Here is a 13,412-nt window from a genome sequence, read left to right as displayed (position 1 = left end):
TTACTCGGGGACCGCCTCTCTGATCTTCGGGTCGGTAATCTCCTTACAGACGGCGGCCGACTTCACCTCCTCCAGGGGACACATGATGCCGTACTCCTCGCATCCGTGGGCCTGAACCAGCGGATCCATGCGGTGGGGGTCGAACATGATGTTGTTGGGCGTGACCAACAGTACCCCGCTCACCGCACCCTGGGAAACGGAGAGGCAAACAGATATGAACTGCCTCGAGTAAAAATGAATCGCTACATGTTGGAATTTTAATATCACTGGGTGTTTTGGGGACCACAGAGCAGAGCAGTCGTCCGGACACACACGCTCACTGTGACAGAGCTCATCTGGTTTTCAGTGTTGGACATGCCAAAACCAGAGCTGAGAGCCACCGAGTGGGGTTGGACTGAACGCATGGTCAGAGTTTAAAATGCAGAGAAATTACTCACGGTTGTGGCATTTTATCACCAGCTAACGATTTTGTTAAATAACAAATGAAGCTACAGTTTGTTTGAAGTCATTGCAGACCTATTAGCAGGCATCCCAACCGCATCCAGCTGAAACAAACAGCTGCTGTCAGGCTGTAGACGAGCCTCTCTGAAATTATTCATGGAGCTGGAGTATTCTCTGTTCTGCTCTTCTACAGAAAGGTCTCTTCCTGTCTGAAACAAACGTTAAACTGAAACAAAATTTTGAAATGAAATACACTGCTCAACACTGGATATCATTTAGCTCTGGTTAGTTTTTAACAACTTGCTGCAGAGCAACTTTTTTCCCATTTGGCAGCTATGATGTTGCTACATAAAGTTTTAATTTAATTTAGCAAATCTGATGAGTGTGTGCAAACTATTTATACTTTTAGCTAAACAGCTGAAAACGTAAGATTTTTAGTTAAACAGTCTTTATAGAGAAATGTCTAAATGTCTTAAATTGGAGGAATAAGTAACGTCACCACAGTAAGCTTATATTTATGGGAAAATAAAATAAAGTTTAATGGTTTTGGGAGAGGGATGTCCAAACTTTCTGTTGCAGAGGCCAAAATTGTCAAGTCAAAAGGACTACTGGGCCAAAAAAAAAAAAAAGGGAAAAAAGGGAGACAATTAAAATTTTTACTTACTCAACAATAGACTAAGCTGAAAAACTTTAATTAAACCAATAATCAAATTTTTTATTGGAATTGGATGTGTAAATATTTGCAGATCCAAAACAATAAAAGGTTTTGAAAGTTTGTCTCCTTAAAAAAAAAAGGGTCCGATTTGTTAATCGTTAATTCAAGGTCTCTCGAGACAAATAATCCCATTTTGTCAAAAAAAAAAAAAGTAAAATTTGGATCACTTTAATTGAAAAGTAGATACAATAACAAATGTTAGCAACAACTAATTATTTGATGACCAAGCTTTTTGTAAGATTTTAATTTGTCTGCAATAACTTTGTCCTGATTAAAAATAACATTCTCCATCATCTCCAGCCCCCCGTGCAGGGTGGGGGAGTGCAGACGTAGGCCGCACAAAATCAGTCCAGGTGCTGCGAATGACCCCCGAACCGCACTTTGGACACCCCTGTTTTAGGAAGTTAATCATGTGATTAACTGATTGCTTACAGTGAACGTTAGCACATCATGTCTGGATATTTGAATTATTAGTTCCTTTTTCTAATCAGATGATTTCCAGCTTAACCTTTCAGCTTTAACTGATTCATGTTTAGCCAAGCCCCCTGTGTTGAACTCCACAGTGGATGAAATATAAAACACACGGTGTTTCCTACATTATGGTTTCACGTTTTCACCACTAACAAAAGCCACAGCACATTAAGGTTGACTGATGTCTGAATAAAAAGATTTTTCGCCTCTTTAAAGTCTCGACTTTGCTGCTTCTTCTGATCAAAAACTCACTCGGCTCCTTGATGGAGCGTCTTTCGTTTCCATCCTTAAACACTCTTTGCGGTCTTGTTTGACTATAATAATAAAACATTTACTTTTTAACCTGTGTAACAACTTAGCACTGATTAATGGCTCTAAGCTGTTTCTGTAGTAAGGCTTTAAAATAAGCTCAGATATTAAATGTGTTTAGTGTCTGCAGCTGGCGGCTCTGCAGCTCACTCGCTCTCTTAGTTTAACAATAACAGAACCACTTTCACCCACTTCCTTTTCATGTAAGGCTGAACGGTTTCTGCAGCTTTTCTGCACGTCACGCTGCCGGCTGCAGCTGCCTGCCGTCTCACCATGCCGTCGGTGATGTACTTGCAGTTGATCTTGAGGAACTTCTCGGTCAGGGCCTCCTCCTCCTCGGAGGTGGATGAGACCACTCTGGACTGGCGCAGAGCCGAGAACACCGGGGGGTGGACGCCTTCTGGCCTGGGGGCGGCATCAGACTCCTGGAGGCAGAAGGGAAGGGAAGGTTTATGTTTGTGTTTAATGAGATCTTTGTTAGAGTCAGCAGCATGCTACATCAGAAGACAGAGTACATTTACATAAAAAAATCATATTACAGATGAAGTATTAAAGGAAGACAGACCTTAAAATAAGAAAATAGATTTCCCGTACATAAAAAAATAAATGCTGTGGTTGAAGGTGGGGTAAAAAAGAAAGGAAGGAAATAAAAGATTTGTTTTTGTAATTTGTTGCACAAATAGAGGCAAAAACTCTTAAAGAAGAAAATACACACTGCAAAAACACAAAATCTTATCAACTAGTTTTAGTCTAATTTCTAGAGCAAATATCTCAGTAAATTTGAAATTAAACAACTAACCTAAAAGCAACTTTTCAATAAGATATAGCAGCATTTTTTAAGTAAATAGTTTCTTAATACTGATTAAAAAATATACCAAATCCTCTTGGCAGTCTATTTTATTTATAACTAGACATTTCCCCATGTCTCCATGTTATAAAAAATTACTTGCAAGTTAGTACACTTGAAATAAGATAAAACTAAGATATTTGCATTAAAAACTAGAGTAAAAACACTTGATAAAACTTTGTATTTTCAACGGAATTAGTATTTGTTGAATCAATATTAAGAAATTATTTACTTAAAGCAAGCAATTATCTTGCTAAAAAATTATCTGCACTGGAAACCAGACCAAAAATACTTGGTAAGATTTTGTGTTTTTACAGTGCAGGCACAAATAAAAACTTCTAAATAATTTACAACTAAACAAAGTACAAAACAAAACAGATAAATTATGAACTCCGGGGGAACCCCCCCGCATGCCTCGGTTCATTTGATAACACACAGCGTGACTAATTTGCGTCTCATTTGATCAAACTAACGTGTTCGAGTCTCTAAATGTATTAGATCTTTTTCTGCACAGACGGACAATCTGGTTAAAGGAAGCCAGCGAAGAGCCAAAAACAATGAGCGTCCTGTGAGGCTGTAACGAGCTAAAAACATTCAGACGAGAGCGCATTAGCATGCCCTCGAGTCAAGGCTGGACTGCTGGGCTTCGTTTGGACTTATTACGCGTGTTTAAATCTGGCTGCCCTGGAATAACAAGCTGCAGATGAAACCAACAGCTGTATTACTTATCAACTATAATAAAATAGTATTACTTTAAATAGCTTCAATGAAAAGATGTCATTTGGAGTGCGAGTACTGCCGCCCCCAGGTCTTCAGATGATTTCTTTGTTTTTGTTAAAGTCTGTGGAATTAGCAGTGTTCAGCCATCTTTGATTCTTTCTAATCTCTTCGTTGCCATTTTAAATATTTGTACATTTGTTGAGTTTGTCGTTTTGACTGCTTTGCATCTCACATGGAGATTTTGCCTCCTCTGGTTCACCTATGCAAAAGTTTGGTCCAGGGGAAGCACAGTCTTCCTAACCCGCTCATGACATTTACTCCCATTTCTTCCGCAACTGCTTTGAGGTTAAATTTAACTAAACTGTACAAGTATCTAGCTTGGATTTCTGTAGTTTGCCATGTATGTGAGGCAAAGACTAAAACTTGCACTCGGAGGAAACTAAACAAAATTTTTTGTTTTGCTTTGTCTGCAACATGCCACAACTTCAGTCGCAAGTGGTTGTTTCGATCCGTCAGTTCCAAAAACATAGTTTCTTCTGAAACTTCATTCATAATGCTTTTTAAGAGAATTATGAATGAAATTTAAGACTATGTATATCCACAGAAATGTACAAACCTCATTCAGACATCTTTTGATACATTTGCACTTACTCATAACTGATGCAAAACAGCTAGCTAGCAAGCAAGGGGATGTTAGCAGCTAGTTAGCAGAAGCCTCAATCCTCTCAAGTCACAGAACGCAATGAAGATGTGAGGACAGCTCATCTATTTGCCTGACAGAGTATATAAGAGAGAAGGCTGATTGACCTTTGATGATCCCTGGAAACAAGTATTAACATGTTTAAAATGATAGTGACACAAACATTTTTTGCTGCACAAACCAGCACTAGCACCGATTTTGTCTGATTTGAAGAAGGTGCGTTTGTGTGCGAGTGTGTGTGTGTGGGAGAGGGGTGGTGGGGATTCACTCAGATCAATTGTAGTTTGTTATTGTAGCATCACAGAATGTGAAAGAGGAATGGAGGCATAGATTTGTATATGTCATGTATTTAAAAAGCGTTCGAGTGAAGGTATAATACCAAAACCACCTCTTAGGTGTGAGGACAAAAAGCATTGCGAAGCACTGATGTCACTGCTACCTTCTATACCCTATGGTAACGCTGCAGACGGTGTGTGAGCTGCCGTGGAAACACAAGGCGTGGCCGGACAGTGTATCTACCATGGCATTGTTGCTTGCCATGCAGTCGACAAACTGACTGATGTCTGTCCACAAGGAGACCTGCTGGCGTGACTGATTGAACACCAGTCGACAGGATGGAGTGTGAATCGGGTTGGACGGGACAACAAGAAAAAGGTCTGGATGTAAGATACAGAACGATGAAATAGAAAGGCAGAAACAGACGATACAGTTGTTACCACAGACAAAGAATAGAGGGGAAAAAAAGAGAACCAACAGCAATGAAAGGACATGATTTGCAGAAGGACAGAAGAGAAAAAAAACACCTCAGGACTGCGAGGTCTGTGTAGGAGTTTCCATTTGGGGATTTGGTCATGAAGGACGTCAGGGCGTAGAGAAGAGAGGCAGGACAGAGCTACAGCATCAGTGAAGAGCTGAAAGAAGAGAGTCTGAGCATATAACAACTGTCTGCTGTCCTCTTGACACCAACCCCTACGCCTCCCCCTCTGCGTCTCCCAGCACAGCCGACAAACCGTCTGAAGCTACTAACCCACACCGACACACTGAGCCTAGACGCTGGCGGCCTGGGAAGCCTGAGAGGGCTGGCCCATGAAAAACCTCTCAGAAAATCGAAAAAAAATGACGGACTGAAGAAATCTAGAAGAATCAGCCGAGGATTAAAGCAGTAAGAGCATCAACAATGAAAAAAACAGCGTCTTTGATCAGTCGTCTATCCTATTGTTACTGACATTAAGATCACAGCTCCGACTGCAGAGTTTAAACAGCTCAACGAGCTGCACAGCTGCACTTCACTTTGAGCTGTGACTCATTCTAATCCAACCTTGCACTTCTCAAGTTTAACAAAGAAAAGCGGAACAGGATTTGCCACCAGCACACGTGCGGCCGCGCACCTGCATTTAACAGAGCAACCGCCGGGGTCCAAACACGTCCTCCCTCACAACAGAAACAGTCTGGCATCCCCTGTCATTAAGTCTGGCACCTCTCAAAGATGGGTGTTATGTGTTGGCAACAAAATAACACCCATCAAACATCCCACAGTGTCCACTTGAGTGGATGGCGAAGGCACATTTTCTACCAATCAGCTGCGAGCCGTCCATAAGCGATTAGCAACCATGAAATTTGTCTCAAGAAATGATGAAGAAAACAAAACTGATCACCGTCAATGGAGCTGGTCTGTTTCTCTTCACTAAAAGATTGGGTCTATGTCAAACCCAGCAAAACTCTGATCCAACCAGAGTTACAGTATGTTTGTGTCTGAGATACCAACTTCCCATTTTGCCTGCAAACTGATCAACTATCTGATTAGTCACCAAAGCAAGAGAGGTGTCCGCATGAATCCCAAGATGTAGAGCAAGGGCCTGGTTTGGATACCTTAGCTATTGAAGAAACTACCGCTGGCTGAATTCAGCCTGGTAGTCCAACCCGTCCCATGTGTGTTACTGGCAAGGAATGATGTGTGTGAAGCATCTATTCCTCTGATCCTGTCATGTTTTTTCCGATTATTGAGACAAACTGTCAGCAATTGCTACATTGCAACCTCAACCCAGGAAGTTAGCTCACAGCATCTCAGGCCACGTTTCCATTGACAGTATAACTGCGCAAATTAGAATTATGGAAATGAATTTGCATGATAGAAACGGGTCAATTGAAAAAAAAGAAAAACTCACATTTTTCAGTTAAAAAAATGTTAGCGAAATACACCAATGTTCATATTCCAGTTAATACGTAGCTGCTCCAATGCCTCAATAAGACGTCGACGTCTACTCTGATGTCTGACGATGAGTGCTAGCGGTGTGACTGAAACATAAATATATTTCATGTAACTGTTTACATTGTTGCTACTATAATTTTGTTTGACTTTTCCTTTAAACAAGCTTCACATATTTTAATAGCATTTTTTTATGTTAAGGAAACAACAGAATTGAAAAATTGCTCAACTTTTTCATAGCAGAATATCAAAGAAGTTTTGATATTCTGGCAGTATGGATATTTGTAATGGAAAAGACATCATAAATTAATGTTCTGTAAAAAAAAAAAAAAAAAAAGGATAAATGCTTTTCCAAACACAGATAAGTAGGACTGCTCCATCAGATCGAGAATTTGCCTCACAAGGAAGACTAAGTGGCGTGTTGTCTGGGTTATGAGTGTTGGATTTGGGTTTTCCATTTTTTCACATCAAAATGCAAGATGGATTGGGCATCCGTCCGATTAGGATTTCTTCACGACACCTCGGTTTGGAGTTTTTCTGGTCATGTTCCAGGGGTATATCTAGCTTGAAAAGTCCTTGGGATATTTGATTAGGAGGCGGAGATGTTTCTCTAGGAGATTGATGTCCATGTTGCTCTACTGGATCCAACACCTCAGGTAGGCAGAACCTTGTAGAAAGCTGGATAACTGTGAAAGTTACTATCATTTCTACTGGTATTAAAACTCTGTCATTGTCACAAATAACTTCTAATTAAGTGTCTCCCCACACAGTGCTAAATACCTAACCAGAGTGCATGCCCCTTGCTAAACAGCAGTTAGTTCCAACAGCAGGCTCGCAATGTGAGAATATATGTAAATTAACTATATGATTTAAGCGACTGATTTAATCTGTCCAAGTACACCCCAGGGACGGAGTCCCACTTAATGATTTAAAGTGTGGGCTTGCCACGATTGCTAACAAGCTCAAAAGGAAAAGTGCAGTTCACAGATCAATACAGCTTTAGGTGCCATCGCGCCAAAAATACTTCACATAAGATGCAAATATTGCTTTTCTGTTTTGATCACTCAATATTTGACCAGCGTTTGTCCTGCACAGGCCTCAGGCACCAGCTGAGAAAATATTGGATGCCTCCTGGAAGCCTCAGAGTGGTGCTGAGAGGTGGAATACCGAACTCACCTGCCGCTTTATTACATTCTGCACACTAAGCCCCGTCTAGACAACCAGAGCAGTAAACATGGTGGGGGGGATGAAAAGGAAAAGCACAAAGAGGGAGATAAGATAAAACTCAGTAAAACATTCCTCTCTATTGGAAAGAAATGGTTTAATTTTACAATAGCTTTGCATGGCAGTAATGCACTTTAGATTTAAATTTGTTTGTTTTTTTAGCTCTGTCATGGAAGAACCGTGACTCCAGTAATGTTTATTACATGTTTCACAATTGGTAATTGTATGATGTTTTTATCATGTCAATGACTTTAAACTGTCCTGTTGCTGTAATGTGCTGTACAAATAAGCTTGAATTATGTAGATTATTTCCAATGATTCTGTTTTTCATTAATATTATCTAACAAAACTCTTCACAGTTAGTATTTTAACACAGACCACAATCCGCTGCATTGCGCAAAGATGCACAAAAAACAGGAGATTTAATTTAGTGCTGCTAATGTGGCTTTAGTAGCTTTACCATTTCGTGTCTGTTGCGTTTCTAATAAGCTCCACAGAAACTGTTTAAGTTGCTCGAGTTTATTGAACGAGTTTGTCAGATCGCCGTGCAATCTGACAAACTCAGGTCAGCCTGTGTCCAGTTTTAGTGACAGGAGGCGTGCCGGAGTCGTGCTCAGGTAAACTTCAGAGATCAAGTAGCGACAACGCACGAGGCAATGTGCAGAGACGCCAGCTGCATGATTGGTCCGCGCTCCCGACTTTAAATGCATCAACTATGAATCTATATTTTAGGAATAAATCTGCTCCGCCAGAGAAACGCTCAGATCAACAGAGACGTTTACAAAAATTTAAAAAAACAAACAAATGCTTTCTTATTAATTTATTTTTAAATTATTTTCCTCAAAACAAAAACAAGCAACGCTTGAATAATAAAAAAATGTAATCAGTAGGTCAGGCTTTTTAAAGATTTTTTTATGGGAAAGAATACTGCAATCGGTGCATCCCTAATTTTAATTATGTAATAATCATGCTGCCAAAGCCAATTTACACTAAATAGCACTAAAAGCCTGCAGGTGCCACCCAGCTTTGACCTTGACAGTAAAACACCCAAAAACCAACCCCCAACTCCCTCCAGTGGGAATGGGAGCGTACTGCAGGAGAAGAAGAAGTACAAAATGAATGTCATTAAGGTTCGTCAGGCTGCAGCTCTGATCTTGTCCTATTCAACCACCTGCCATTTTGTGCATAATGTTCCTACATTATTATATACATTCTAACATTTAAAAAAAATGATGTGCAGGTGATCTAAACTAGTTTTGATTCATTCACAATTATTTTTAAACCACGTCCTGGAAGAGAGGAAGGAAGGGGGCGCAGAGGGAGGTAGATGCGGTGCCAAAAGAGGAAGCGACGGAAAAGATCTCAGTAGTAGCTGCACCACCAGGGCGAGCGGGCGCATGTGCAGGCCCGCGTGTCAGCATGAGCACGAGGAAGGTCCAGAGAGTACCAACAGGACGCGGGCGCTCACACAGATGACCACAGAGAGGGACGGTGCCAGAGAGAGTCGGCTGCCAAATAATCCGACGGCAAGAGGGCGGCCAACCCAGAGTCAGCCAGCTACTCACGCATGCAAACACGTAAACACATAGAACCAGACAGACAACCAACCAATGGTCCGTGCAGTCAAGACAGGCCACAATTCCCTGTCAACAGGCTAAGTCTTGCCGGGGAGGCACTTCAAGGCCTTCTGAACCATCTTTACACTCCTTCAGAGAGACACAGAACAATATAAGTTGACAGGAAAAACTCTTTGTTTAGAAAGAAGCTGCCTTTTTTACCAACAGGAGTACCTGAGAGCTACCGTATTTTCTGCACTATAAGGTGCACCAGATTATAAGGCGCACTGTCAGCTTTTGAGGAAATTTAAGGTTTTTAGGTGCGCCTTATAGTGCGTAAAATACGGTACATAATCCACAAAACGCTTGCCCAGACCCGCTATTCTACAAACTGACGTTGGACAGGGTAGATGCAGTTCTCTGGGAACTCTCTGCAACAAGATGAAAGTATTTTGTTGTACATATAGCTTAATGTGTTCTTTGCCTTTTCTATCAGAGAATATGTTAGGTATGGATGACAAATTTAGGTTTGTTTAAACTTAAGCAGCTTGTTTCTATGTCAGACTCGAGCAGAAATGGTTGTTGTGGTGGAGGTATTGGAACTGTATCGTCCTATACTGAACATCGGATATCTGTATCGGTATCGGAAGTGGAAATAGTGGATCAGTGCATACCTATGAAGTTGTGGAAAAAAACATGTTATAAAAGTCTTGAACCAGGGGTGAAAATTCACCATCTACCAGGACGACAACCATAAGCAAAATCCTGTGTTAGCATATCCAAGTTAACGTCCAATCATAAATCAAACTTGGACTTGAAATTTGCCGTTGACAGACGCTCTTCATCCAGTGTGACTGAACTTTTTAGATGTGCAAACCTTGTAGAGACAAACCCCGAAAGACTTGCAGCTGCGGTTGCATCAAAAGATGGTTTTACAAACTATTGAATCAGGGGAGCTGAACAAACCTGCCTGCCACACTACTGAGACTTACTTGTAAGAAATATTGAAAACAACGACCATCTTGGTTTATCACGTCAAATCCCTGCAGAGTACATCAAAGACTGTGGTAGAAATGTGACAAAATGTGAAAAAATTCAATAAGTATGAAAACCTCTACTTCAACAGAGTCCTCACAGAAGTAGCTCAGATTATTTTCAAAGTTTCTTTCATAGCCAATGATCTTTTTAAAACGCTTGCAATAGTCTTCTATGGTATTCCTACAGAGATTAATCTGAAAGGCGTTTCTCTTCAGGGTACTCATCTTCATCAAGGTTTTACCAGCTCCGTTCTGACTGCGCTGCTATTACTGTACACCTTCCAGAGCCATTCATTTGGATAATGTCCTCATTGAGACAAGTGTGCTGCGCACCAAAATAGGCTTGTAATTAAAGAGACGTCTGTGTTTCTGGGGAAAACAAGAAGCAGAGGGAGTACTAAAGGGCCTATAAAAAAATCTTTAAAGAAAAAAAAAAAAAAATATATATATATATATATATAAAAACCCCAACTAAATGCTGCATCTTTCTGTTATGAATTCACAGACCGAAAGCAAGAAAGCTGCCGCTAACATTAACATTCAGAAATGTACACACACACACACACACCGCCACTGCCTCCACCAACACAAACACAGTGCTGACACACTGAGTGAGGTAATGTGCCTTCCAAGCACACTTCCTCTGCCTGGAATAATTGCTGCCTGGCTGCTTGTCTGGCCTCCGTTCATTAGTTGCTCTAAATATCAGACGCCGCATCACTTTTAAAGGCTTAATTTCCATGCAGTCACGGCCCCCCCCTTCCTCTCTCCAATCCCTCCCCCGTCGAGAGCCGTGGAACATGCTCCTGTTTTCACAAGCAACGACCTAAATAGATAAGTGGTAAATAAATGTGGGGGCGTCTTTCTTTTTCTTTTTGAGGCCGAACGTGTCAGAGCCCCCAGGCCCCTCAAAATGGCCTAAATGGACAGAAAGAAGAGACCTGCAGCGTCCATTTTCTTACAAATGCACAAAAGCAAGATCCCCCGTTTCCATGGAGACCAACAAACAGTCATATATTACTTAAGGGACTAGCGGGCGTCCTGCGGTGCTTGGTGATTGGATCGTTGAGATGCTGCAGACGGTACCTGAAGCGGAGGGCTTACGCTGCTGCTTTTAAGAGCTGTGAGGACAGGATATGTACGGCTGACTGGATCAGACCTGCACTCGCTGTGCACACACACGCACACCCCACAGGGAATCAATCTGAAGCGTTTCTGCATGTCGCTGTGCGTGGAAATGGGAGGAATTGAGAGTTGTGTAGCTGGTCCATCTTGCAGAGCAGAGATAAAACTCCTCTGTTTAATTCTAGAGACTAACCATATTTACGTCGCACGTCGTCGTCTTGGTAAACAGAACGAATGGAGAATCCAATCAACTCGGTTACTAATTAAAGTGGAGAATTCGAGCAGGAAGTTTCAATAATAGCCTATTTCACACGTTCACGTTCCTGTGGAAAACGCTCTAGACGGCGTTCTTGTCTGCCTCATGCTTGGCAACAATTTTGAAGTTGATTCTTCCCAAAAAAAATAATAATAAGGCTGATGCAAAAAATAAAGTTCTGATGCATGCTGATGGGTGATGAGTTCAGGTGCATTTGTACAGAGAATGGAAATGAACCATTTTTAGCTTGATCATTCATTACTGGTGTTCAGTTTCTCAGAATCTTTTTTTTGTTTTTTTTATGATCAGTGAACGCACCATATTAAGTTGTGCTACCCACATTTTTGAAACAGAAGTGGTTACCAAGCAAAGATGACTCAAAGGCATTTTCAGTACCTGAGCTTTTCAGAAACAAAGTCTGCCGAAGCAAAAACTTTCTAGAAAGAAAAGTGGATTTTCTGTTGTTACATTTCAGGAGATAACTAAGGATGAATGGAGTCTGGAGTTGCTCTGTTATCAGTTATCTGCTTAAAAACAGAATGTTTTTAGAGAGAGGCTTCTTGAAACTTGCTGTAATGCAAACTGCTACTGGAGATATTTCCTGGCAACAGCCATTGTCAACTTTACAGCAACATTTAATTTACCTCTGGGACCAATAAAGTAATTTTTAATTCAATTGAATTTGAACAGGGTCAGAAATGTAGGAAGCCTTTTAGAAATTTCAGAGTTAAAAAACAAAATTCTCTAAAAAATACAGGCAGAGATGTATAAGGTTAGTAATGCTGGATTTCCTAATGATCTAATAAGATACCACAAGCAGACAAAAATGCTACCTTTGTAGTAAGGTCCTTGTTTAGCATATTTCCATGTACATACTTATTATTGTATTTTATTCATTTTATATTTAGGTCACATTTTAATTACTTGTAGAATTTGTTAAAACCATAAGTGTGATATTATATTGCTAATGTTTGCTAATATTTTAACTCTTGGATGGAGTAGCCTCTCAACAAATAAGCAATTTCCCATTGGGCATCAATAAAGTAAATTCTGATTCTTGGTTTAAAATGTTAGTAAAATCCTAATAAAAAAATCAAAGTTGCATTAAATTCTGAGGTAAGGTAATTTTATTTATATAGCACAATTTCAGCAACAAGGGTATACAAAGTTAGTCTGAGGATTCAGATCAACACTGTCACCTGGATTCTAAATATTATATATTAGAGATGTGCCGATCAGGTTTTTTCCTGCCAATACCAATCAACCATGAGGGATGATCACCGATACCGATCACATTATTATTATTTTTTTTTACAGCGAAAGTTTTAATATGTATGTAAAATTTATTTTTTTAGGTAAGATGCTGCTGCAGCTTTAAACAGGTTCAGTGTGAGAGTCACTACCAGGTGGAGCAGAAGCGGCGCTCCGTCTGTGAAATATTACTCCCTGTAGCGTAGCAGCGGTTCAACAGCGAGAGAAGAACCAGCGTCTTACATTGCAGCTCAAAGACTTAAATAATTTTGCGGGTTATTTGTTTAGCTTTCTGATCGTCATGCTAATCCGGGTGAGTATTTGTAGCTGTGCGCTGCTTTACCTGCTATCTGATCCTCCATATGTCTTTTTTACTGCAGTGAGCCTCGATGTAGCCAAACTCCGTCAAGTATGGCATTGTTTTCATATTGTATTAGCTTCGTTGTGCTGATGCATTTTGACGTGCTTCAATTTTCCGCCGCAACATGCAAACTTCCCCATTCACTCAGTACGTTATAGTTCCACATCGCTTAGGATTTGTTGCTGCGCGTTTG

General features: G+C 40.6%; 1 protein-coding gene across 8 annotated transcripts in view; it reads right to left on the bottom strand.

Moving 5' to 3' along the window:
• Positions 1–13,412, bottom strand: part of oxr1a (oxidation resistance 1a) — a 176,355-nt gene that overhangs the window by 18,060 nt on the left and 144,883 nt on the right. For all 8 annotated transcript variants that reach the window (XR_535755.2, XM_008431798.2, XM_008431803.2 and 5 more), the window contains 2 exons: positions 2,209–2,361; positions 5–189 (listed from right to left, as the gene is read on the bottom strand). Coding sequence is in view for 7 of the 8 variants with exons in the window: in XM_008431798.2 (XP_008430020.1) it covers positions 5–189; positions 2,209–2,361 (338 nt within the window). In the remaining variant the exon portion in view is untranslated. The remainder of the gene's footprint in view (positions 1–4; positions 190–2,208; positions 2,362–13,412) is intronic.

The sequence above is a fragment of the Poecilia reticulata genome, linkage group LG16 (genome assembly GCF_000633615.1).
Source record: "Poecilia reticulata strain Guanapo linkage group LG16, Guppy_female_1.0+MT, whole genome shotgun sequence".
NCBI lineage: Eukaryota > Metazoa > Chordata > Actinopteri > Cyprinodontiformes > Poeciliidae > Poecilia > Poecilia reticulata.
This window is presented reverse-complemented; position numbering and strand designations above follow the sequence as displayed.